This window comes from Hyla sarda, chromosome 2, assembly GCF_029499605.1.
Source record: "Hyla sarda isolate aHylSar1 chromosome 2, aHylSar1.hap1, whole genome shotgun sequence".
Lineage (NCBI taxonomy): Eukaryota > Metazoa > Chordata > Amphibia > Anura > Hylidae > Hyla > Hyla sarda.
Genome location: NC_079190.1, coordinates 156,396,717 through 156,423,188, shown reverse-complemented (window position 1 = coordinate 156,423,188; position 26,472 = coordinate 156,396,717). Strand labels below are relative to the sequence as shown.

General features: G+C 41.8%; 1 protein-coding gene across 4 annotated transcripts in view; it reads left to right on the top strand.

Annotated features, from left to right (window-relative positions):
* The window catches only part of ABCC4 (ATP binding cassette subfamily C member 4), a 371,576-nt gene that overhangs the window by 70,019 nt on the left and 275,085 nt on the right, over nt 1-26,472 (top strand). For all 4 annotated transcript variants that reach the window (XM_056555595.1, XM_056555592.1, XM_056555593.1 and 1 more), the window contains exons 9-11: nt 7,390-7,497; nt 17,390-17,479; nt 18,819-19,010. In XM_056555595.1, coding sequence (XP_056411570.1) covers nt 7,390-7,497; nt 17,390-17,479; nt 18,819-19,010 — 390 coding nt within the window. The remainder of the gene's footprint in view (nt 1-7,389; nt 7,498-17,389; nt 17,480-18,818; nt 19,011-26,472) is intronic.

The following is a 26,472-nucleotide window of genomic DNA, read 5'->3' as shown; positions in this document are numbered from 1 at the left end:
CATGCAAGGCGACTTGCACATCGCAGCAGTGTATCTGCTTGTAGCGGGGGATTGCTGTTCCGAGCAGGCACATCTGAGGCTCCCTGTAGGGGTCCTTCAGCAGCGGATCCGCAGCGTAAAATACGATGTGAATCCGGTCGTCCGAATGTAACCTAAAGCGCATTTATAAAGGAAAGTCTGAGACTTCTCCTTTTTTCACATCCATCTCTAGCTTTGTATTCAATAACTGCAATTAAAGGGGTACTCCGGCCTTAAGAAATCTTATCCCTTATCCAAAGGATGGAAGATAAGATGCCTGATCGTGGGAGTCCCACCGCTGGGGACCCCCCGCAATCTTTCATGCAGTACCCCGCTATCATCAGCCTTTGGAGTGAACATCGCTCCGGGTCTGATGAATCACGATCACGGGGCCAGAGTATCATGACGTCATGGCTCCTCAATGCAAGCCTATGGGAGGGGTTGTGGTGGCTGTCACACCCCTTCCCATAGGATTGCATTGAGAGGGGCAGAGCGTGATATCACTCGGGGGCGGTGACGTCACAATACTCCGGCCCCGTGATCGTGATTCATCAGACCCGGAGCGATGTTCGCTCCGGAGGCTGATGATAGCGGGGTGGTGCGTGAAAGATTGTGGGGGGGGGTCCACAGTGGTGGGGCCCCCGCGATGAGGCATCTTATCCCCCATTCTTTGGATAGGGGATAAGATGTCTTAGGGCTGGAGTACCCCTTTAAAAATCTGATGGCTACATTGGTGGGTGCAACTAACGCATGCCATAAATATTAGAGCAACACTGGCAAAACCCCCTAATGTCAGCATGGCAGGTGCGACGTCATCTGAAGTTTACCTGGGCTCACTTCTACCCTTCTTCCTCTATGCTGCGATATATAGATCAGTGTTTCCCAACCATGGTGCCTCCAGCTGTTGCAAAACTACAACTCCCATCTGAAGGCACCCTTTTTGAGAAACACTGATCTACATACATATATATGGCCCTGTGCAATGTAAACTGACTAACTTACCTCAAAATTTGTTTTTCTATTAAAGAGCTCGAACAGGCTAGGATAAGGTAGACCCGATACTTCTCTATCAGCAGAGCTGCACTACACTGACATTTGGCCAGCGCGTGTTTGCTCTCCTTAGGGGCGGAGCCTGATGATGTGGCTGGCCATTCAGGAGCGTGCCGTACATGTCACTTGTCCCGGCCGCAGCATGAGATTTCGGACTCATGCCAGGGAAGCATGACTCCGAAATTTATAAGAGCGTTTCGGCCAGGACGTGTAGGGAGACCCCTAGTGGTGGGTTTTTCAAACGGCAAATAAACCTAGAAAGAAATTTTTATTTTTTTTTGTTAGTTTCGCTCACTAGGAGCTTCATCAGAGGGAAATGCATGTCACATGCATTTACATCTGATGAAGCTCTTAGTGAGCGAAACTAGTTAGGGGGCAGTGTCTGTTATTGGTTTTAAAATTTAGTGTTGCTATGCTTCAGTCTATATTTAAACCTGCTCCAACATGGTCTGACATTTCAGCGTACTTTCAGCCGATGCGACTTGTCGCTGAAAAGTCGCTTTTGATAAATTCAGCACCAATGCATTTTCCAATGCATTTCAGTCTAAAATAGACTAGAATGCATCATATTCTAAAAATCCTCTAGAGCAAAAGTCGCAAAAAAGTCGCACATATTTAGACTGCGACTTTCTGTGCAACAAATTTAGACAGGAAAAACTGTCTAAATCCTTTGATAAATATCCCCCAATGTGTTCTTCATACCCAATATTATATATAATCATAGATAAAAATGAAAAGTTAGAATTAAAACCTTATTGTCATGTTCAAATAACATGGCATGAAATTTAACTTTCGTTGGTCTTGTAAAAGAATAAAATGTTTCATTTAAGTTTTACTAATCGACTTTGAGACATTTTAGATCTATGCAAATACGAAAAAGTCATGAGGCAGAGTCTGACTATGGAATTATGTAAAAGAAATGTAAGACCTAAGAAAACGCCTAGTTTCCTTCAGTTTAATCGCAGCCTTGCTTCTAAATTCCAATGTGGATTATCTGTATCACATTTCAATTAGAAGTGTCTTTATAAACAAGGCCAGGCCAAGGAGCAATTTCTTTCTGTTCTCATCTATTTTCTCTGTTAATACACTACACATATAAGTATTTGTTGGGAGTATATCTCTGGGATTTCATTATATTTTGTCTTAATACTACAACCTTGGTGTAATCAAGGTCAAAGGCATTCATGGTTGGAAGCGATTCAATTAAAATGATTGTGCATCAGTATGTATCTTCTCTGTGTTGTTACTGGATACGTAAACATGCACAGTCATTTTTGGGAAGACTTCCATTGATATATGGTTTAACACTGAGACTCACACAGTGCTTAAAATGTTCCAGACATTTCACTAGATATATTGATGACTTAATAGTTTTTTTTAGAATAATTCTCCAGTGGTGACAAGGTCATTTTAGTACTCTGACTAGTATTGCTGTGAAAGTCCTTTATTTCTCATTCTATACATTTCAGGGAGCCTGAACTGGGTTGTTTGCCAGTAGAACACATACATGGACTTCCTCTTGCTTATCTGGCCAATCACAGCATAGTACATACTCCTCTTTGTTATACCATGACATAGTGCACTGGACCGAATGGGCTGGCACTGTGCTGAGCTGATGATTTACGCAGTACATTAGATGGCATTTGGAGGACAAAGAGGTTACTGAAGTGCTAAGATGGCAATGTGCAGCTGAAAGGAAAAGGAAACTTAACTTTTTACTTCCTATGGGTGACCAGGACAGGTTACATTAAAGTTAATGCATTTATTAAGATAACATTATAACTGAGTATATATAAAACATCTAAGAATAGTTTTTCTTCAGCTGACATGTCCATAGTCCCAAATGCACATAGCATATACGAAGAGTGTTTTATGGCATGTTCTAGGCCAGCATACATACCTTTATTTTCCACTGAATTCCAAAGCATAGTCTACTATACTTTGCCATGCAAAGTGATGCGACGAAACATATACCCAGTGGTATATATATATATATATGTGTGTGTGTGTGTATATGTATATGTATATATGTGTGTGTGTGTGTGTAAAATATATAGTTAGTCATGGCCGTAAATGTTGGCACCCCTGAAATTTTTTCAAGAAAATGAAGTATTTCTCACAGAAAAGAATTGCAGTAACACATGTTTTTGCTATACACCTGTTTATTCCCTTTGTGTGTATTGAAACTAAGCCAAAAAAGGGAGGAAAAAAAGCAAATTGGACATAATGCCACACCAAACTCCAAAAATGAGCTGGACAAAATTATTGGCACCCTTTCAACATTGTGGGAAAAATAAGATTGTTTCAAGCATGTGATGCCCCTTTAAACTCACCTGGGGCAAGTAACAGGTGTGGGCAATATAAAAATCACACCTGAAAGCAAATAAAAAGGAGAGAAGTTCACTTCTTTGCATTATGTGTCTGTGTGTGCCACACTAAGTATGGACAACAGAAAGAGGAGAAGAGAACTGTTTTAGGACTGTCTGAGAACCAAAATTGTGGAAAAATATCACAATCTCAAGGTTACAAGTCCATCTCTCGTCCACTGCTAAGGTAGCCTGAGGGCTTACCTCTCCTGCTGCGGCGGCTCCGGCGCTCAGAATGATAAAGTCTGGCTGGGCCAGGCTTTATCAATCGAGCGCAGAGCACACTGATCAATGGGATTGTATGTAATCCCATTGTTCTATATGAGGAATCAAATGATTCCTCCTAAAAGTCCCCTAAGTGGACAAAAAAAAAAAAGTAAAAACACACACGTTAACCCTTTCCTTATTGAAAGTTTAAATCACCCCCCCTTTTCCCAAATTCCATATAAAAAAATATATAAACATAATAAAAATAAACATACCGTATATACTCGAGTATAAGCCGAGTTTTTCAGCACGATTTTTCGTGCTGAAAACACCCCCCTCGGCTTATACTCGAGTGAACTCCCCCACCCGCAGTGGTCTTCAACCTGCGGACCTCCAGAGGTTTCAAAACTACAACTCCCAGCAAGCCCGGGCAGCCATCGGCTGTCCGGGCTTGCTGGGAGTTGGAGTTTTGAAACCTCCGGAGGTCCGCAGGTTGAAGACCACTGCGGCCTTCAACATCATCCAGCCCCCTCTCACCCCCTTTAGTTCTGAGTACTCACCTCCGCTCGGCGCTGGTCCGGTCCTGCAGGACTGTCCGGTGGGATACTGGTTCCGTCCTGCTATCTTCACCGGGGAGGCCTCTTCTAAGCGCTTCGGGCCCGGCCTCAGAATAGTCACGTTGCCGTGACAACGACGCAGAGGTGCGTTCATTGCCAACGTACTCCTGCGTCATTGTCAAGGCAACGCCTCTATTCCGGGCCGGAAGCGCGGAGAAGAGGCGCCCCCGGTGAAGATAGCAGCCCGGACCACCTCCCCACCGGACAGCCCTGCAGGACCGGACCAGCGCCGAGCGGAGGTGAGAACTAAAGGGGGTGAGAGGGGGCTGGATGATGTTGAAGGCCGCAGTGGTCTTCAACCTGCGGACCTCCGGAGGTTTCAAAACTACAACTCCCAGCAAGCCCGGACAGCCGATGGCTGCCCGGGCTTGCTGGGAGTTGTAGTTTTGAAACCTCTGGAGGTCCGCAGGTTGAAGACCACTGAGGGCGAATGATGAGAAGAGGATGATGAAGGGGGGGTGTGGGGATGATGAAGGGGGGGTGTGGGATGATAAGGGGATGATGAAGGGGGGATGTGTGGGATGATAAGGGGATGATGAAGGGGGGATGTGTGGGATGATAAGGGGATGATGAAGGGGGGATGATAAGGGGATGATGAAGGGGGGATGTGTGGGATGATGACAAGGGGATGATGAAGGGGGGATGTGTGGGATGATGACAAGGGGATGATGAAGGGGGGATGTGTGGGATGATAAGGGGATGATGAAGGGGGGATGGGTGGGATGATGACAAGGGGATGATTATGAGGATGTTAATGATGGGTCTGGATGATGACAGGGGGGGATGAGGTATTTCCCACCCTAGGCTTATACTCGAGTCAATAACTTTTCCTGGGATTTTGGGTTGAAATTAGGGGTCTCGGCTTATGCTCGGGTCGGCTTATACTCGAGTATATACGGTATGTGGTATTGACGAACTATAAAAATATATTGTTAATTTAACTGCACGGTCAATGGCGTACACGCAAAAAAAATTCCAAAGTCCAAAATCGCTTTTTATTCCTTTTTTATGATATAAAAAGTGGCCAAAAATACGCTATCAAAAAGTCCGATGAAGACAAACTTCAGATCATGGCGCAAAAAATGAGCCCTCAAAACGCCCCGTACGTGGAAAAATAAAAAAGTTAAAGAGGTCTGAATAGGACAATTTTAAATGTATAAATTTTCCTGCATGTAGTTATGATTTTTTTCCAGAAGTACGACAAAATCAAACCTATAAGTAGGGTATCATTTTAATCTTATGGACCTACAGAATAAAGATAGTGTCATTTTTACCAAAAAATTTACTGCGTAGAAACATTTACAAAATGGTGTTTTTACTTCAATTTTGTCACACAATGATTTTTTTCTTCTCCGTTTCGCCGTAGATTTTTGGGTAAAATGACTGATGTCATTACAAAGTAGAATTGGTGGTGCAAAAAATAAGCCCACATCTGGATTTTTAGGTGCAACATTGAAAGGGTTATGATTTTTAAAATGTAAGGCGGAAAAAACGAAAGTGCAAAAACAGAGAAACGCTTGGTCCTTAAGGGGTTAAATGAAATGAAATGCTATGGCAGGAGACCCAGGAGGACCCCCACTGCTGCCACAGAGAAATAAAAAACAAGACTACATTTTGCCAAAATGAACCTGAGTAAGCCAAAATCCTGTCTTGTGGACAGATGAGACCAAGATAGAGCTTTTTGGTACAGCACATGATTCTACGGTTTACCGAAAACAGAATGAGGCCTACAAAGAAAAGAACACCGTACCTACAGTGAAATATGGTGGAGGTTCAATGATGTTTTGGGGATGTTTTGCTGCCTCTGGCACTGGGTGCCTTGAATGTGTGCAAGGCATCATGAAATCTGAGGATTACCAATGTATTTTGGGTTGCACTGTACATCCCAGTGTCAGAAAGCTGGGTTTTCGTCCGAGATATTGGGTCTTCCAGCAGGACCATGACCCCAAACATACGTCAAAAAGCACCCATAAATGGATGGCAACAAAGCGCTGAAGAGTTCTGAAGTGGCCATCAATGAGTCCAGATCTAAATCCCATTAAACACCTGTGGAGAGATCTTAAAATTGCTGTTGGGAAAAGGCGCCCTTCCAATAAGAGAGACCTGGAGAAGTTTGCAAAGGAAGAGTGGTCCAATATTCCACCTGCGAGGTGTAAGAAGCTTATTGATGGTTATAGGAAGCGACTGATTTGAGTTATTTTTTCCAAAGGGTATGCAAAGAAATATAATTTTAAGGGTGCCAATAATTTTGTCCAGCCCATTTTTGGAGTTTGGTGACATTATGTCCAATTTGCTTTTTTTCCTCCCTTTTTTGGTTTAGTTCCAATACACACAAAGGGAATAAACATGTGTATAGAGAAACATGTGTTACTGCAATCCTTTTCTGTGAGAAATACTTCATTTTCTAGAAAAATTTCAGGGTGCCATAATTTACGGCCATGACTGTGTGTGTGTGTGTGTGTGTGTGTGTGTAATATATCATATTTATAATATATATTGGCAGTGTGGCAAGGAAAGGGTGTATTTCCTTGGCTCACCCTGCAGAAGCTCACCTGCTTCTTAAGTAATGAGGCAGGAGGGAAGGGAGGTGTATATGAGATGGAGACTGTCTAATGTGGGCTCTTCCTAGGAGACAGCATGTGGGCCGTAGGGAAGAGACGGAGCCTGCTGAGGAGTACACAGCCTGAGCTATGAGTGGCTCAAAGAGAGTGACATGAATTGTGAGTAGAAGGTTGCAGGGGACATATGTTTAACCGGCTGAGGGAAGCTCAGTGGTTGTTAGTCAGGACAAGCTGATCTGTTTAGTCAGTGACCAGACGGTCTAGGATTTTGTTTTGTTCCTGCTTTTTGTTTATTTCTTTCCCTGCAACCTGTCTAATAAAACTGGCAAGGTGCCAGATTTGCATTATAAGCGTTTGTTTGCTGGTTTATTGAGAAGAAACGCATCCTGTGGCGTGGTCCAGGACGATCCCAGAGCTAATCTCCAAGACGGATCGTCGCACACATATATAGTTTTTTTTCACAATGGAGGAAGAACACTCCCATAGATTTCAGTGGGAGACAGGAGACAAATAAATAAGGTAAATCCAAATTTAAATACATTTTTATATGTTTTATTTATTCAATTTCAGAACTTTTTATTACTTGATGAAATTTCAAAACCAGCAGTACAGCGGCCAGAGGAAAATGAGAAAGATCTGTTAGTTCAAATTCAAAATCTGACTTGTTACTGGGACACGGTAAGAAACAGATCTTGGGTATACTAGGGAAAAATTTGTTCAAATGTAACTTCTCCTAAAGTACATAACAAGCATAGAATTTTCCTGCTCCATTTCTGGTTTACCTGTTCATGAAACAAAAAAACAACAACAACAGCAATATATATATATATATACACACACAATTATTATTCTTTTTTTTAAATGCAATTCTATGGGTTTTTAATCACTTAAAAAGGCAAAACTTTACTTAATCCATTAAAAATCTTAAAAAATGATGTAACTTAAAAGTAAGGTGAAACGGAGATGCGTTTTGAGCTAAAAATAACTCTTAATTATGGCAATTATGCCATGATTAATAGCTATTTTTAGTTTGAAATGCATCAAGAGTTTCACTTTTTCGTGATATGTAATTTTTGGGTTCAGATTTTAACATGAATAAAGGGGAACCTGTCATGAGATTTTACCATATATAATGCATGGAAACCCATATATATGGTAAAATCTTCTTCTTCACCATCCCCTGGAGATGTTTCTGCCTGCCTGCATGGATGGTGAGGATATGAAGTTAGAAAGTCTTTGCTCACGGCCCCCGTAAGTTGTCTCTGGGCAGGGAAGTATACTTACCTAAGCCCGCTGCCCTGCTGTTATCACTCCCACTCAGCGTGATTGGCAGCCCATGTCACCACTCTGCTCCCTAAGCTGACGGAGTAGAGCGATGATGCGGGCCCTGGCTGGGCTCTCAGTCAGGCTGAGGGGGCGTGATTACAACCAGGGCAGCGGGACTAGGTAAGTATTGCTCCCTGCCCAGGGACTACTTACGGGGCTGGCAAGGGAGACTTTCTAACTACATATCTTCCCCATCCCTGTGGGCAGAAACATCTCCCAATGATGGTGAGCAAGAAGACTGTACCAAATATATTGTGTTGCCACTCATTATATATAGTAAAATCACATGACCGGTTCACTTTAATAAAAATCTCAACTTTTTAACAGATAATTTACTGTAAGCTGGATACCACTTCATCTTTGTCTAAAGGGTATGGTCTGGGGCAGCATAAGTGCTGCTGGCACTGGGGAGCTACAGTTCTTTGACAGAACCATAAATGTCAACATGTACTGTCACATACTAAAGCAGAGCATGATCTCCTTCCTGCCGAGACTGGACCACAGGACAGTATTCCAACATGATAATAACCCCAAACACATCTCAAAGATGACCACTGCCTTGCTAAAGAAAGAAGCTGAGGGTAAAGGTCATGGATTGGCCAAGTATGTTTCCAGACCTAAACTCTATTGATCATCTGTGGGGCATCCTCAAATCATCTAAGGTTGAGGAGCACAAGGTATCTTGTATCTACCAGCTCTGGGATGTTGTCATAGAGGAGTGGAAGAGAACTCGAGTGACGCCCATGGAGTTTACCAGAGCTTCACATGCTAAGAGGCTTAAGGCAGTGCTGGAAAAAAATGACACTTTGAGCCCAATTTGGACATTTGCACGTAAGGGTTTACTCACTTTTGTTGCCAAGGTTAAGAATGAAATGGCTGTGTTAAGTTATTTTGTGGGAACAGCAACATTAACTCATTAAGAACAGTGGGGAAGATTCATCAAACCTTTGTAGGGGAATGGGGCCACAGTTGCCCATGGCAACCATGTAGATTACTTCTATTATGTTTAAAGAGACCTGTGAGAAATTAGAGAAGTGATCTGGTTGGTTGCCATAGCCAACTGCACCGCTCTTCCTCTCCACAGGGTTTGATAAATCTCCCCATTGGGAGTAAAATGTATGTCCTGGTGCGCTGGTACTTAACGTACTAGGACGTACATCTACGTCATGTATATGAAGCAAGCACAGGAGTTGCTCTTGCATCATGTCAGCAGCTAGGGACCCGTCGATAATAGCAGGCATCATTGATCGCACATTAACCCTTCAGATGCTGTGATAAATACTGATCACAGCATCTGCTTCATTATTGGGGCTCGGGGACACTCATCAGACAATCTGTGGCATTATCGCAGGGGTTAGATTAAAGGACATCTATAGTGCAAAATAACTTATCCCCTATCAGAAGGATAGGGGATAAGTTATAGATCGCGGAGGGTCCGAGCGCTGGGGGCCCCCCCGATCTTCGGTACGGGGCCGCGACAATGTACAGGAAAGGGGGCGTTCCGTCCCCGCATGACGCGGTGGCTGATACACCCCCTCCATGTACCCCATAGAGATACATGGAGGGGGAGTGTCTGCCACGGCTTTCTGCTGGGGACAAAACTTCACTTCCTGCATACTGCCGTTGCCCCATCCTGCGCTCGGACCCCTCAAGATCAATAACTTATCCCCTATCCTTTGGATAGGGGATAAGTTATTTTGCACTGGAGTACTCCTTTAAGTCATAATGGCCGCCGTAGGTCCCCTTACTAGCCTCCCAGCGGTTCAGACGTTCTACCCCTCTTGTCTGCCTTCTAGCAGACCAGAGAAGTTGATCGCTGACATTACTGATCACTGCTATACATATGGATAGCAGTGATCAATAATAGCAATCTAATGATAGAATAGATAGTCCACTATAGTGTCATATAAAGTAAAATTTATAGTTAAAAAAAGAAAAAAACTACAGTTTTTTAATAGTGAATAAGCCTCTCCTCCAATAAAAATTTCAATCCCTCCTTTTCCCATAAAAAAAGTGTAAAAAAATAAAACAAACATACATGTGTAAATGTCCCAAATATTAAAATCTAATGTTACTGTAAGGTGAACAATGTAAACGCAAAAAGTCCCAAATTTCAGCTTTTTGTTCACATCCCAGAAAAATTTAATAGAAAGTAATCAAAAAGTCACATATATATATATATATGTGTGTATATATATATATATATATATATATATATATATATATATGCAAAAGTCAAACTAATAAAAATTACAGATTACAGTGCAAAAAATTACCCTTCATACAACCCCGGATACGGAAGCATTAGAAAGTTATAGGGGCAAAATGGAGCGATTTTAAACATACTTATTTTGTTAAAATTTTATGAGTTTATTTTTTATTTTTATGTAGTACGGTATCATTTTAATTGTATTGACCCACAGAAAAAAAGAAAACATGTCAGTTTTACCATAAAGTATAAAAACAACCCCCCTCCCAACAGTTGCAGAATTGAATTTTATTTTCAATGTTCCCCCACCAAGTAATACGTTTTTTTTCTTTACACTGTACATTTTATTGTCAAATGAATGAGGGGTTTTTACGAAGTACAATTGGTTGCACAAAAAACATGCCCTCACATGGCTCTGTGGATGGAAAAATAAATGAGTTATGCGTCTTAAATGCGTGGAGGAAAAACAAAAATGCAAAAATTAGTGGTTGTGTCCTCAAGGTGGAAATGGACTTTGTCATACAATAACCTCAACTAAAAAGATTAACCCCCTAAAGGACAATGTCCTAAGAAGGTTAATCATTATAAGCTGTTTTCTTCACACAACTTAAGAATTAGCCGCATTATAATGTGTAAAATTGGATAGACAACTAGCATAGGTACAAAGGCAGCATATCTACAGACTGCATGCTATCCCTTCTTCATTTGGAGATTGTTTCAAAGTGAACTGTAGATACTCAGCAAGGGACATTATTTGTCACATAATAACTATCTGTCAAAACTGCATGGAGTACAGATGTATGATTGCAGATGTAAGATTTAGGAAATTACTGAAACAATTTAATTAAACCTAAATTGTTATTTTTGCACCAACATTTAAAAAAAAAATGTTTTTCTAATAGTTCAAAGTGCATAAAATTCATTCTACTTCATAAAATGTGCATTTATTTACAGTGCTGCTTAGCATATACAGTATCTCACATGAGTACATGCCAAAATGGTTGATAAATACTTTCTTATATCTTTTCATGTGACAACAATGAAGAAATGACACTCTTTTAGGGTACGTGACATATTTTGCTGCATATTTGCTGTTGAGTATATTTCTACCCATTGAGGTCAATAGGCAGCAAAATATGCTGCTGATTTAGCTACTTATTGGGTCTCATTTACTAAGAGTTTCGGGTTTTTACTAGTGGGAAAAGTTGTTTCAGACATGCAGGATTCCTCTCTATTCACTATTGGGAAAAGTTGGGAACATGTTCTGACCAGCTTTTTCTAGGTCGATATTTCCAGCCATTTACCCACAGGATTTTCTGTGAATTCCATAGTAAATCGGTCGGGTTGTGAAACCACGCCCCTTTTTGGCCAGCCACGCCGGGTTTGTGGGATTTTTCAGGTGCACACTGTCGCACACTGGCGCAGACATGTCTCAGACTAAAAAAAAACAGACAAAAACTGGTCGGCTTCAGCTTAGTAAATGAGGCCCATTGACTTCAATGGGTAGGAAAATATACAGCAGCAAATATGCTGCAAAATACAGCACATGTGACCGACCCTACCCTTACAATGTAAAGTAGTGAGTACACAGCTTGTATAACAGTGTATAATGTTGTGGCCCCTCAAAAGAACACAACACACAGCCATTAAAGGAGTAGTCCGGCGCGCACTTTTTTCATTTTATCACGTCCGGGCTGCAAAATAAAATAAAACAAACTTTCTCTTACCTGCCAACGAGCTCCGGTACACTCCGGTACAGGTGTTCGGTCCCCGGGCTGTATACTTCTTACTTCCTGTTAGACCGGCACGTCACACGGAGCTTCTGCCTATCGGCTGGTGATAGGCTGAAGCTCCGTGTGACGTACTGGGCTAAAAGGAAGTAAGAGGAATACAGCCCGGGGACCGAACACCTGTACCGGAGCTTCGGGGGCTCGTTGGCAGGTAAGAGAAAGTTTAGTTTATTTTATTTTGCAGCCCGGACGGGATAAAATGAGAAAAGTGCGCGCCGAACTACTCCTTTTAATTTCTAAACCTTGGCAACAAAGGTGAATACAACCCTTAGTAAAAAAAATTCCAAATTTGGCCCAAAGTGTCAATATTTTGTTATGACACCATTATTTTCCAGCACTGCCTTAATTAAGCCTCTTGGGCATGGAGTTCACCATAGCTTCACTGGTTGTCACTGGAGTCCTCTTCCATGTCGATATTACAGAGCTGGTGGATATTAGAGACCTTTTGGGCTTTGGGCTTATCACATTGGAATACTGCCCTGCGGCTCAGTCTCCAATAGTAGGGGATCATGCTCTGCCTCAGTGTGTCACAGTACATGTCTGCAGTCATGGTTCCCTCATTGAACTGCATCTCCCCAGTGCCAGCAGCAGTCTTGCAGCCCCATGACACTCCCACCTCTTTGCTTGACTGTAGGTAAGACACACTTGTTTTTGTACACCTCACCTGGTTGCTGCTACACATGCTTGACACCATCTGAACCAAATAAGTTTCTTGGTCTCATTGGACCACAGGACATGGCTTCAGTAATCCATTTCCTTAGCCTGGTTGTCTTTAGCAAACTGTTTGCTGGCTTTCTTGTGCTTCTTCTTTAGAGGAGACTTTATTCTGGGACAATATAGCTGCAAACCAGTTTAATACAGTGTGTGGCATATGGTCTAAGCACTGACAGGCTGATCCCCCACCCCTTCATCCTCTGCAGCAATGCTGGCAACACTCGTATGTCTTTTCCAAAGTCAACCTCTGGATATGATGCTGAGTATGTGCACTCAACTTCTTTGGTCGACTATGGCGAGGCCTGTTCTAAGTTGAACCTGTCCTGTGAAATCACTGTATGGTCTTGTCCACTGTACTACAGCCTAGCTTCAGGAACTTGGCGATTTTCTTATAGTTTAGGCCATCTTTATGTAGAGCAACAATTCTTTTTTTTTTTTCAAATCATCAGAGAGTTCTTTGCAATGAGGTGCCATGTTGAACTTCCAATAACCTGTGCTAGAGAGCGATAACACCAAATTTAAGACACCTGCTCCCCATTTACACCTGAGACCTTGTAACACTAATGAGTCAAATGAAAACTGGGAGGGAAATGGCTGATAGGGCTCAATTTGGACACTTAAGAGTTTACTGACTTTTGTTGACAATGTTTAGATATTAATGGCTGTATGTTGAGTTAGTTTTAGGGGCAGCCACAATAAAGATTGTTATACAGGCTGTGCACTCACTACTTTACATTGTAGCAAAGTGTCATTTCCTTAGTGTTGTCACATAAAAAGACATAATAAAATATTTACAAAAATGTGAGGGGTGGACTCACTTATGGGAGATACTGCATTTGCCTCTTCTCATATCTCCTTTAGTGAATATCTGTTGCATTGGGATTTGAAAGACTGTTAGAAACATAAAAGAAGCATTTTTGGAAGCTTTAATCGGTTGTCTTTTTATATTCCGTTATGTCATATGGCTGTAATAGAAGGGTTCGCCTCAGTCTGGATACTCCTCTGTTTGTCAGAAGGGAGAAATGCTGCAGTTCTCTTAGGAGGATCCAGCTCCTTTGTGTATTATACAGATGAACCATTGAGCAATGAAGAAACTTTTTATATTACATATTTGCAATAGAATTTGGTGTATGAAAAGCAGCAAACAAGTTTTTCATAGTGTTTTTGGCCCTGTTTATTAAGTGCCTTTGGCGACAGAAAGAGAACTGTGTAATTTCCCCTTATTTAAGTCATGAACATTAGCTCGAGAAATTTCCATAGGCCTTAGCATTTTGTTTTTGTTTAGTTGCTGCCATCTACTGTTTTTTTGTTTTTGCTGTTCTTAGTCTCTAGTTCATAGTTAGGCTTACCTTAGTCTTAAGTTCATGTGACAGGTACATTGTTAGTGTCTGGTTAGTGGTTAGTGCTTGGATCCACAGTTCTCTGTAAAGATCAGAAAAAATGAATTCAATTTGTTATGTACCACTAGGTTCTGTTATTCTGCTGCTCAGTTTGACCTTTTTAACACTACGTTTTTGAAGTTGAACTAAGCTTTTTATTCTTCCTCAAAGTGAACTTGCCAGCGCTATATTGTGCTCAAAACTGTACATTTGGGCCAATAGTTGATAGGAGATACAATAAATAATGCCTGTCTTTCAGCTGATGGCTGATTTTTAGAGTCATAGAGACCATGCACACCTCCTCTCTTACCCCTACCTTCCCTGTAGGATTGATGTATAGGGCTAAATGCTGGAAACCAAACTGTTTATATCGATCATGGAGAGCAGCATAAGGTGGGGGAGGGAGAAGGCATTCTGCAGCTTAGCAGCACCTCTATGACTCTTGAGCTTGAAAGGAAAACATGCTTTTATAACTTTGTAAATAGCCATTAGCTAAGAGTCATTAATTGTTTTATCTCTCGATCTGCCCATGGCTTCATCTCTGAACATGATATAGAGCTTTAAAAGCTAAATACACATTAGCAAAGGTGTTGCTAGACTGCACCTGAACTGAAAAATTAAGCAAGCTTGCAAGTGATTTTGATTTAAAAATACTCTCTTTCTCTGCAGTAAACTTTGTGTAGACCTACAGTGCTTCAGATCCTACAGTCCATTTCTCTATCACCTATCCCTTAATTTGTGCTAATCTATTAAAGTATGCCAATAAAATATAGACAAGAGGATGGGAGTATGACTTCAGAATCAGACTACATATGGTTTGTTTTTAGTCATTTACTATTGAGATGAGAAGGAGATGCAGACACAATTGTTCGTGTTGGATCTAGGCAATTTGTAAATCAGTTCTAGTTTCCATTTCAAATGCATTGGAACAATAAAGTAATAGTTGTAAATGTAGGTTTAATGTTTCAGTTTTTAAGGGGTAGCCCCACTATTAAATATCATATTCATTGTATGAATCCTAAAAAATAACGAGGCTTTCCATTTACATGCTGTTAAAAATGATCCAATAAAAAACTGTGATGTTTACTCATGTACTATTGTGCCACATGGTATTTCAAGTGTAGAGCCATGACCACTACCACCTACTGAGCTGAGTGCTGTGGATACACATTCTCAGTCACTCTCCACACAACCAGGTCTCTGCATGGTGTTTTTCTGCGTACTGTAGAGCAGCCTATAGAAATCCCTGCTTGTCAGGGAAGAACCAAGTCTCTTCAGTAGCATGGCAGTAAAGCTTAGGGGAAAGCTTCTGCAGGCTAAGTAAGACTGGACTATATTGCCAGATTCCAGAGGGAAAGGCGACTGATTCTTTCTAGACCCTGCCCTGCCAGTATGGATTAACAGCTGCATAAAAAGGAAACATAGAAGCAAAGTAATGAAAAGGTATTTTTATGGTAGAAATGCTGCATGTTATTTTAAAACATCAAATTAATTTAACACCGCTTTTAGTACTGACATTTGGTATTTTCAAAGCTGTTCTTACATTGTGGCCTAATTAAGCAAATGTAATTTGCGAAAATGTTCTAGAATAGGTAGAAATAGAACCTAGTGGTTCATAAAAAAAAAAAAAAAAAATTCATAGATCCCCATTTTGCATCCATCGCTCAGGTATATGTTAGTATACCTTATTTTACTATGCAAAAATATATGGTCTGCTGCACATACATTTTTACATAAGGTAAGCCTATGGGCATCATAAGCCGCTGTTGGCTATACACTGGTGCATGCATCAAAGGATCAGAGGTATAGGTCAGAAATTACACCGAAGGCATACCTCTGATGGAAGGCTCAGTTGTGTTTTCAACAGAACCTACTTTACAGTTAAGAGAACACTTAAACACAATGTAACTCCAAGTCAATCACACTTCTGTGAAATCACACTGTCCACTCAGGAAGCAACACTGACTGACAATAAATTTCACATGCTGTTGGGCAAATGGAACAGACAACAGGTGGAAATGATAGGCAATTAGCAAGACACCCCCAATAAAACAGTGGTTCTGCAGGTGGTGACCACAGGCCACTTCTCAGTTCCTATGCTTCCTGGCTGATGTTTTGGTCACTTTTGAATGCTGCCGGTGCTTTCACTCTAGTGATATCATGAGACGGAGTCTACCACCCACATAAGTGGCTCAGGTAGTGCAGCTCATCCAGGATGGTACATCAATGCGAGCTGTGGCAAGAAGGTTTGCTGTGTCTGTCAGTGTAGTGTCCAGAGCATGGAGGTGCTACCAGGAGACAGGCCAGTACATCAGGAGATGTGGAGGAGGCCTTAGGAGGACAAAGACCCAGCAGCAGGACCGCGACCTCCGACTTTGTGCAAGGAGGAGCAGGAGGAGCACTGCCAGAGCCTGCAAAATGACCTCCAGAAGGCCACAAATGTGCATGTGTCCACTCACACGGTCAGAAACGGACTCCATGAGGGTGGCATGAGGACCCGACGTCCACAGGTGGGGGGTTGTGCTTACCACCCAACACCGTGCAGGATGTTTGGCATTTGCCAGAGAACACCAAGATTGGCAAATTCGCCACTGGCGCCTTGTGCTCTTCACAGATGAAAGCAGGTTCACACTGTGCACAAGTGACAGACATGACAGTCTGGAGACGCCATGGAGAATGTTCTGCCGCCCGCAATGTTCTGCCGTCTCACTTCATCCACCAATGCCACTTTGCACTACAGACTGTCCAGTAGTTGGCGGATACTTTAGTCCAGGTCTGGGAGGACATCCCTTAGGAGACCATCCACCACCTCATCAGGAGCATGCCCAGGCATTGTAGGGAGGTCATATGGGCACGTGGAGGCCACACACACTACTGAGCCTCATTTTGACTTGTTTTAAGGACATTACATCAAAGTTGGATCAGCCTGTAGAGTGGTTTTCCACTTTGCTTTTGAGTGTCACTCTCCATGGGTTGATAAATTTGATTTACATTGATAGTTAAATGTGCTGATAACAAAATCACACAAAAATTATGTAAAGACAAAAGTATTTCATACGATGAGTTCATTTCAGATCTAGGATGTGTTATCTTAGTGTTCCCTTTATTTTATTGAGCAGTGTATATCTTTTTTTGTTTTTCCTTTTTCCCAGATGTTGGAAATGCCAACTCTCCAAAATATTTCCTTTAGTGTGAGACCTGGGGAATTGGTGGCTATAATTGGACCAGTTGGGGCAGGAAAAGTGAGTATTATCCCCCCATGCGATCTAAATACCTTGAAACTGTGATTTTGTAGTATAATGAAAATGCTGATACTTTTGAAGCTGTATTCAGAGATGTGATGAAAGAGAATGTGTACTGTATGTACATTGATTGTTCCAATGCATTCCAATTGGATGATGACATGTTAGAGAAAACTGCTTGGGGTGTTACTTCTTTGTGGAGACACAATGGTCCACTTAGTTTACCTTTCTGTATTGTGTTTTCTTATTGGACTGTTTGATTTTTATTTTTATTTTCCTGATGAAAGGACGAATAATTCTGAAAATTGACCTTCACTTTACATTACAAGACCCTATCATATATTCCTTTTCATAGGTACTTTTAGATAAACCCTGTTAAAATAAACCTTTTGTCATCCTAATCATGTTTTTAAAATTGAACTGAAGTCTGTTCAAAAATGTTATAATATAAGATTTTAATATATTCTGGCAGCATGACTTCCATCACAGCAGCCACAGCAGCTGAATTTATTGAAGGAACTTTGGCAGTAATTCTTCCTCACCCCATATTGCTGTGTTTCTATGTAGCCATTAAAGGGGTACTCCCGAGGGAAACTTTTTATTTTATTTTAAATCAACTGGTGCCAGAAAGTTAAACAGATTTGTAAATTACTTCTATTAAAAAATCTTAATCATTCTGGTACTTTTTAGCGGCTATATACTACAGAAGAAATGCTGTTCTTTTTGGATTTCTCTGATGTCATGACCACAGTGCTCTCTGCTGACCTCTGCTGTCCATTTTTGGAACTGTCCAGAGCAGGAGAAAATCCCCATAGCAAAAATATGCTGCTCTGGACAGTTCCTAAAATGGACAGCAGAGGTCAGCAGAGAACACTGTGGTCATGACATCAGAGAAATCCAAAAAGAAAAGCATTTCCTCTGTAGTATACAGCTCATAAAATGAATTGGAAGGATTAAGATTTTTTAATAGAAGTAATTTACAAATCTGTTTAACTTTCTGGCATTAGTTGATTTAAAAAAAAAAAAAAAAAAGGTTATCCACGGGAGTACCCCTTTAAGGGGACATCTTATATTTGTCAATGTTTTTTTTGTTTGTTATTTATTTATGGTAAAATACTCTTACCATAAGATAGAGGTTCTTTATGTGAACGCAAAAAGTGCAGATTCGTATTGTGCTGTTCTGTGAATTATTTGGTGGCCTTTTGCAGTGAGGTCACTTGCCTATTTTTTTTTTTTTTTAAGGAATACTTTTGTAAGATCACAATAATTAATTCTTTAGTTTTATTTTCCAATGATTAAACCATTAAAAGACAATTGTATGTTCTTTACCCGCTGTCAGTCTTCCCTTCTGAGTGCAGTGCTAGGTGAACTGCCAAAAGATAAAGGCTTTGTGGACATCAGAGGAAGAATTGCATATGTGTCGCAGCAGCCATGGGTGTTTTCAGGCACTGTCAGAAGTAACATATTATTTGGGAAAGAATACAACCAAGAGAAATATGAAAGAGTCCTAAGGGCATGTGCGCTTAAGAAGGTGAGTGGTTATCTGAACCAGCTGTCTGGCTCTAGACTTGTGCTCAACTGTATTTACTGCATTTATCAGCGCTTAATGATTTACTTTTTTGTTTGGAAACTAAAGCTGACAAAGCTGCTGTAATATACAGATGCAAGGGACCAATTAGCCTAGAGCTCTTCCCTGACACCTGGGACTGTTAAGCGCTCTTAATATTTTTATTCCAGTGCAGCAGATATATACAAGCTGACCTGACAGACTTAACCCACACTTAGTATGCAGAGTAGCCAGGCACCTCTCTCATTACAATAAATCAACACTCAAAAAATGAAGACTGTTATCTTATCTTGCCTTTATGTTTACTGAAGAACGAAACTATAGGTCAGTAAATTATTATTATTTTTTTTTTTTATAAAGCCCTTCAAATTGTTACTATTGAAAAGGTGTAGGCATTTTTTTCCCGTCTTGATATGTTTATACGTAATGAATTATCTACACATACAGTTTCTCACATAAGTGAATGCACCCTTCAGACTTTTATAAATAGTTTATTAAATCTTTTTATGTGATAACAATGAAGAAATGACACTCTACTATAATGTAAAGTAGTGAGTGCACAGCCTGTATAATAGTGTTTAATGTGCAGCATATGATCTAAGCACTGACAGCCTGACCCCACCCCTTCAACCTCTGTAGCAATGCTGGCAGCACTCATATGTCTATTTCCCAAAGATAACCTCTGGCTATGAGGCTGAGTACGTGCACTCAGTTTCTTTGGTCAACCATGGTAAAACCTGTTCTAATTGGAACCTGTCCTGTAAAAAAGCTGTATGGTCTTGCCCACCGTGCAGCAGCTCAGTTTTAGGGTCTTGCCAATGTTTTTATAGCCTAGGCCAACTTTATTTAGAGCAACCATTTTTTTGTTCAGTTCCTCAGAGAGTTCTTTGCCATAATGATCTTTTAGTGACCACTATTATAGAGTGTGAGAGCGATAGCACCAAATACCTGCTCCCCGTTCACGCCTAAGTGTAACACGAATGAGTCACATGTCTTTGGGGGTGGGAAAATGGCTATTTGGGCCCAATTTGCAGTTTCCAAAAGGGATTTACTCACTTTTGTTGCCACGGTTTAGACATCAATGGCTGTGTGTTGAGTTATTTTGAGGGAACAGCAACATTAAACACTGACTGTACACTCACTACTTCACATTGTAACAGAGTGTAATTTCTTTAATGTTGTTACATGAAAAGATAAAATGAAATATTTACAAAAATTGCTTGTATGTCTAAAAACAGAAATGAAGACAACATGCAGATATAGAATTAGCTGCATGGCTTGAGCAATTCCCTATAAAAACTAAGTAAACTAGTCTGGGTTCATGACATTTCAACAGTGAATTTGTTTTTTGGTTGCAATAGACATTTACTAACCTTGTTTCCTGCTTAATGCTCTTCAGAATTTCATCACTTAGTCCACATTCTATATTACAAGATTCCTATACAGTATGGGCAACTTTGGTTCAGTTCCTGTTTAGATTAACTAACTAGTGCCCAGTACGGATGCACATACTGAAGAGGAAAGGCAGAGTGCTTAGCTGTTCTTCAGATCATTACAGTAGCTTACATGCAGTAAGAAGAGACATCTATTTGGTTATAATATATTTTTATACCTAAAACACTTCACCCATGTTGGTTTGTTGACAACATGCAGACAATTACTTTCTTGCAGAGTGGTGTCCCCATCAAGAGGGTGCTCTAGGAGGCTATCTATTTTGCCTATAGGTGGAGCTGGCCCTGGTGGTATACATCATTTTGTGAAAGAGCATTGGACATTTATCCCACAGCCGTTCATCCTGATCCAGGGAATTTCAAATTTTATCATAGGAGTGGCAGGTTTGGTGAACAGTAGATGTCTCTTGGCCACTGTATCGTGCTGCCAGATGTCTCTTGCCCACCACTCTCTCCTGCTTCCAGATGCTTCTTGCATTCTGTCTTGTACTGCCAAATGTCTCTGGCTCACTGTCTTGTGCTGCCAGATGTATATTGCCCACTGTCTCCTGGTGCCAGATGTCACTTGCTCACTATCTATCGCTGCCAGATGTCTCTTGGCCACTGTCTCCCACTGTGAGGGATCTCTTTCCTACTGCCACCCACTGCCAGATGTCTCTTGCCTATATCCTTTTTTCTGCAAGTTGTCTCTTGCCCACTGCTTCCTGCTGCCAGATGTCTCTTGCCTACTGTCCACCTGCTGCCAGATGTCTCTTGCTTCCTGTCTCCTGCTACCAGATGTCTCTTACCTACTGTCTCCTACTGTCAGATGTCTTTTGCCCACTGTTTCCCGCTGCCAGATGTCTCTTGTTTTCTGTCTCTGGCTGCCAGATGTCTCTTGCCCACTGTCGCCTGTTGCCACATGTCTCTTGCACACCCTCTTTTGGCACTCACTTTGTCTTGCCATGTCTTCTGCTGTTTCCTAACCTCTCTCTTCTCTTCTGCCCACTGTTTCCTGGTTCCCCTCTTCATGCTCCTCTTTGTTGGTACCTTTCCCTTTTAACACTGTCTTTTTACCCCTCTCTCTTAGTGCCTTCTCCCCATTCCTCTCACTTTATTGGTGCCACACCCTTTGTTTTTGCCCATTCGCAATGCCTGCTACCTGTGTGCTCACTGACCCATCAGCTTGTCTGCCTGCTCTCCTGAACTGACTGCTTCCCTGCCGGCCACTCACGACCAAATGTGATCCTTCTGGGCTACCACTCCTTTGGTGAAATTTTGGTAGGGGGATCTGCCTGGTCTGGGGATATCAAACTTTTACCTGTAGTGTTTTACATTCATTCCTGCATGTGTAAAGCTCCTACAGAAAACCTCTGCTGCTGCTCTGCTGAAGCTGTATTCCTGCCTTTCTTGTATATATTGCTGCTGCCGCCTTCTCCAATCCTGTCTGCCTCTACCTGCTGGCGCTCTCCTTGCTGTCTCTTCAAACATATGTCCTGTATGTAAGACACAGTGGGAAATGCGACAGCAGGCAGAGGCACATAGGATTGCAGCTGATTCATTCGCCCAGCCGCTCACCAAACCCGTTACTCCTGAATTGATAAATAAGTCTGTTTTAAGATTAATAGTTTAGATTAAAGCTTCTGTGTAACGCTGAGCGCTCCGGTCCCTGTCCCTGGACCGGAGCGCTCGCAGCGTCTGCTCCAGCGGGGTGCCCCGATCGGACTCTCTGACCGGGGACACTCCGTCTCTGCCCCTGTACTATAGGGCGCGCGCCGGTGGTATAAGATTTAAAGGGCCAGTGCACCATTAATTGGTGCCTTGCCCAATCCGTTTTCAGTCACTCCTATAAATGTATCCTACCCCTTCCTGCCCTTGCCGGATCTTTGCTGCCTCAGTGCCCTAGAGAAAGCGTTCTTGTGTATCTCCTTGCCTGTTGCCATACCTGTTGCTAACGACTACCGCCTGAGAACCCGTGCTGCCTGTCCTGACCTTTGCTACGTCTGCCTGCCCCTTCTGTACTTCGCCTGTCTCAGCTGCCAGTGAGGTTGAGCCGCTATCGGAGGACACAACCTGGTAGTTACCGCCGCAGCAAGTCCATCCCGCTTTGCAGCGGGCTCTGGTGAAAACCAGTAACTGCTTAGAACCGATCCTCCGGTACGGTCCACGCTCATCCCTCTCTGGCACAGAGGATCCACCTCCAGAACCGCTTCCTGCTACTAGTCCGGATCCTGACATTCTGTGCTTCAGTAAAATGGTGACCAGCTCCCCCTTTTGTGTGACATAGGCTGTATTCTGCACATGACATTGCGCACATGCAGAACACAGCAGGTAGATATAACGCAAATAATGGGACATAGGTACATAGTTTGTAAGGTTTCAAGCGTCCATCGAGTTCAATCTTAAACGCTACCTTAGGGGAAGGGGAGGGGTTAACTCTGCTGCCTATACCTACATACCAGGCTATCTAACTATGTACATACCTGGCCTTCATACCTACCTGGCTTGTCACCTACCTACATACCTGGCTTCCTCATCTACCTACCTATTTACCTGGCTATCTACCTACCTGCCCTTCAATGAGGGCTTTATAACAGTTAGGGGCTTATAGATTGAAAGCTTGTGTAGAGGAGGGGGGGGGGGGGGGCACTGGAAAAATGCAGAGTCTAACATGTTAAGAGATCCACATGGCGGGCGGTCTTATCCGGACGGAGAAGAAAAGGAAAGAAGATGCCGCTGATCAGAAAAGATTTAATTGTGAGTCCCAAAATGTAAATAGAAAAAAAAGGAATGTGTAGCTCACTTGCAAAAAGGATGTATCTGAGGTTAACAGTGTTGCCTTCACCCAAGAAATGCTATAATGTCTGGCAGTAAGGGAAACAAAGTAAACCAGTCCTCAAAGGTACATTGAGAGAAGGAAAAGATGAGAGGAAGTAGGATCCAGATAAAGTCAATTTATTATATGATGCATAAAATAGAATTAAAATTAAGTGAACCTCCTGTCGCCTTAGCAGGGCCTTTGCATCAGGGGGAGGGGTTAAAATGGTAAATACACAATAGTAGTGAGTAAAATGAGAAATATATAATAATATAAAATATATGTAAAAACAGTCTGGAATGGGTATACCAACTGAGTAGAAAATGGCTGGATGGTATAAAATAGGTTGCGCTAGATGTTATCATAGTTCGTTGGTGACATAGTGCAAAGTTCAAATAATATAGAAATGTTCAGCAGTGATATTTCATTGGTGGTATAGTGCACAGTAGTGAAATTAAAGATTCAATGGTAGCACAGTGCAACAATTTAACAATTAGTATGCTGAGGTAGAGGTATTGTATCAGGCACAAATTCCGTTCTTATGATGTACGTTGGTGGTATAGGAAGATGCAGGGTTGGTGCACGGCACCACTCACCGACCGTTGTGGTGTAGGAGAATCCGAAGTCTGGGCTGGCACGGAGGCATCTAGCACTTATAGTTGATACCCGTCTGCATGGTGCTGCAGGGTCTCGGTCTCTAAGTGTGTGTTCAGCAGTGCACGGCTGGCACAGGACAGTGTCCGGCCTTAGGGTAGGTGATCGCCGTGGTGAATGGTGTGGAGATAAGGATGAGTCCTGAGGTGGTACGTGAGTGGATAACAGGGTTCTCGTGTCGGTGATGCGCTAGGAGCGCACGTGCAGCGTTGGTCCCGAAATAAGGGGCATCCAGCTGTTGCAAGTGTGCAAAAGGGGTTCTCCAGTTGGTAGAAAGGTAAGGGTGAATAGGTAATGATACTAGACGCGTTTCAAGACCGCAGGCCTTTTCTTCAGTAGCAGGATAATAATTGTGGATGAATGGGGATAGTGTGCTTTATATAGTCCCAAGGTGATGATGCGTTCTATGGTGATTTGGAAAAAATGGAAGGAAACATGGGAATGGGATGTAACATAATGGCTGGATCCAGAGAGAAAGGAGAAAAGGAAAGAATGGAAAAGGACATGGGGATGGATGCGAAAAGGATATGTGTGATAAAATTAGGAAAAATTTAGAAAAAATGTAAAAATAAAATAAAGATGGGTGGATGAAAAAAAAAAGTAGAATTGGACATATATGAGTAACTTGAGCTTCTAAACAATGGATTCCTGAGATGTCTGTAGATTGTACTTGGGAGGGCTAGGTCCCAGGGACCAGCAAGTGACGGGCCATGGAACGGAGCCAAACCACAAGGAGGAATTATTAGAGAAATCCGAAGATCTTGAGTTCTGTGTTGAGTCCTCTTGAATCGAACTCGAAGATCTTCCTTGATTCGGCCTTAGACATGCGAGTGATGTAATCACTGCCTCTCCAACATTTTTTTACGCTTTGGATGGCTACGAAAAAGAAATCTGCTGGATTTTGATTATGGTGTTCACTGAAGTGTAAAGACAGAGGGTGTGTTTTTAATCCTTCTTTTTTTATTTTTATGTTGTAAATCTGTTCATAGAGAGATATATATATATATATATATATATATATATATATATATATTGTTTGCCGCATTTACATTGAATCAAATATATTACACCTTTGCTATGGCAGGAGAGGCATTCAGATATTTTGTATGTGAAGTCATTAGAAGTGGATGAGACTTTGATAATTTTTTGGGGGAATTTGTGGTTTTGCATCCCATACAGGACCCGCATTTGTGAAAACCTTTAGTTTGTAGCCACGTGGTTGACCTATCTGACATGGATGGTTGTTTGATGGGAGGAGTGATTAGAATACCTAAATTTGGGACACAATTACAACATAAAAAAAAGGATTAAAAACACACCCCCTATCTTTACACTTCAGTGAACACCATAATCAAAATTTGTCTAAGGCCGAATCAAGGAAGATGTTCGAGTTTGATTCATTAATACCAAGAGGGCTCAATGCAGAACTCGAGATCTTCGGATTTCTCTAATAATTCCTCCTTGTGGTTTGGCTCTGTTCCATGGCCCGTCACTAGCTGGTCTCGTATCGACGTAGTGATGGTCCCTGGGACCTAGCCCATCCAAGTACAATCTACGGACATCTCAGGAATCCATTGTTTAGAAGCTCAAGTTACTCATATATGTCCAATTCTACTTTCTTTTTTTTTTCATCCACCCATCTTTATTTAATTTTTACATTTTTACAAAAAAAATTTCCCACCCATCTTTTTTATTCTTACATTTTTCTAAATTTTTCCTTATTTTATCACACATATCCTTTTCACATCCATCCCCATATCCTTTTCCATTCTTTCCTTTTCTCCTTTTCTCTCTGGATCCAGCCATTATGTAACATCCCATTCCCATGTTTCCTTCCATTTTTTCCAAATCACCATAGAACGCGTTATCACCTTGGGACTATATTAAGCAAACTATCCCCATTCATCCACCATTATTATCCTCCTACTGAAGAAAAGGCCTGCGGTCTTGAAACGCGCCTAGTATCATTACCTATTCACCCTTACCTTTCGACCAACTGGAGAACCCCTTTTTGCATAGTTGCAACGGCTGGATGTCCCTTATTTCGGGACCACGCGCGCTCCTAACGCATCACCAACACGAGGACCCCGGTATCCACTCCCGTACCTGCTGAGGACTCATCCTTATCTCCATACCATTCACCACTGCGATCACATACCCTAAGGCCGGATGCTGTCCCGTGCCACCCGTGCACCGCTGAATATACCACTAACGCACATGATAAGAACGGAATTTGTGCCTGATACAATACCTCTACCCTAATTGTTAAATTGTTGCACTGCGCTACCAATGAATCTTTAATTTCGCTACTGTGCACTATACCACCAACGAAGTATCACTGCTGAACATTTCTATTATTTGAACTTTTCCCTATATCACCAACGATATAACATCTAGCGCAACCTATTTTATTCTATTTTAAACCATCCAGCCGTTTTCTTCTCAGTTGGTATACCCATTCCAGCCTTTTTTTATTTTATTTAATTTATTTTTTTTAACTGTAAATGGAGGGGGGTCATCCAGA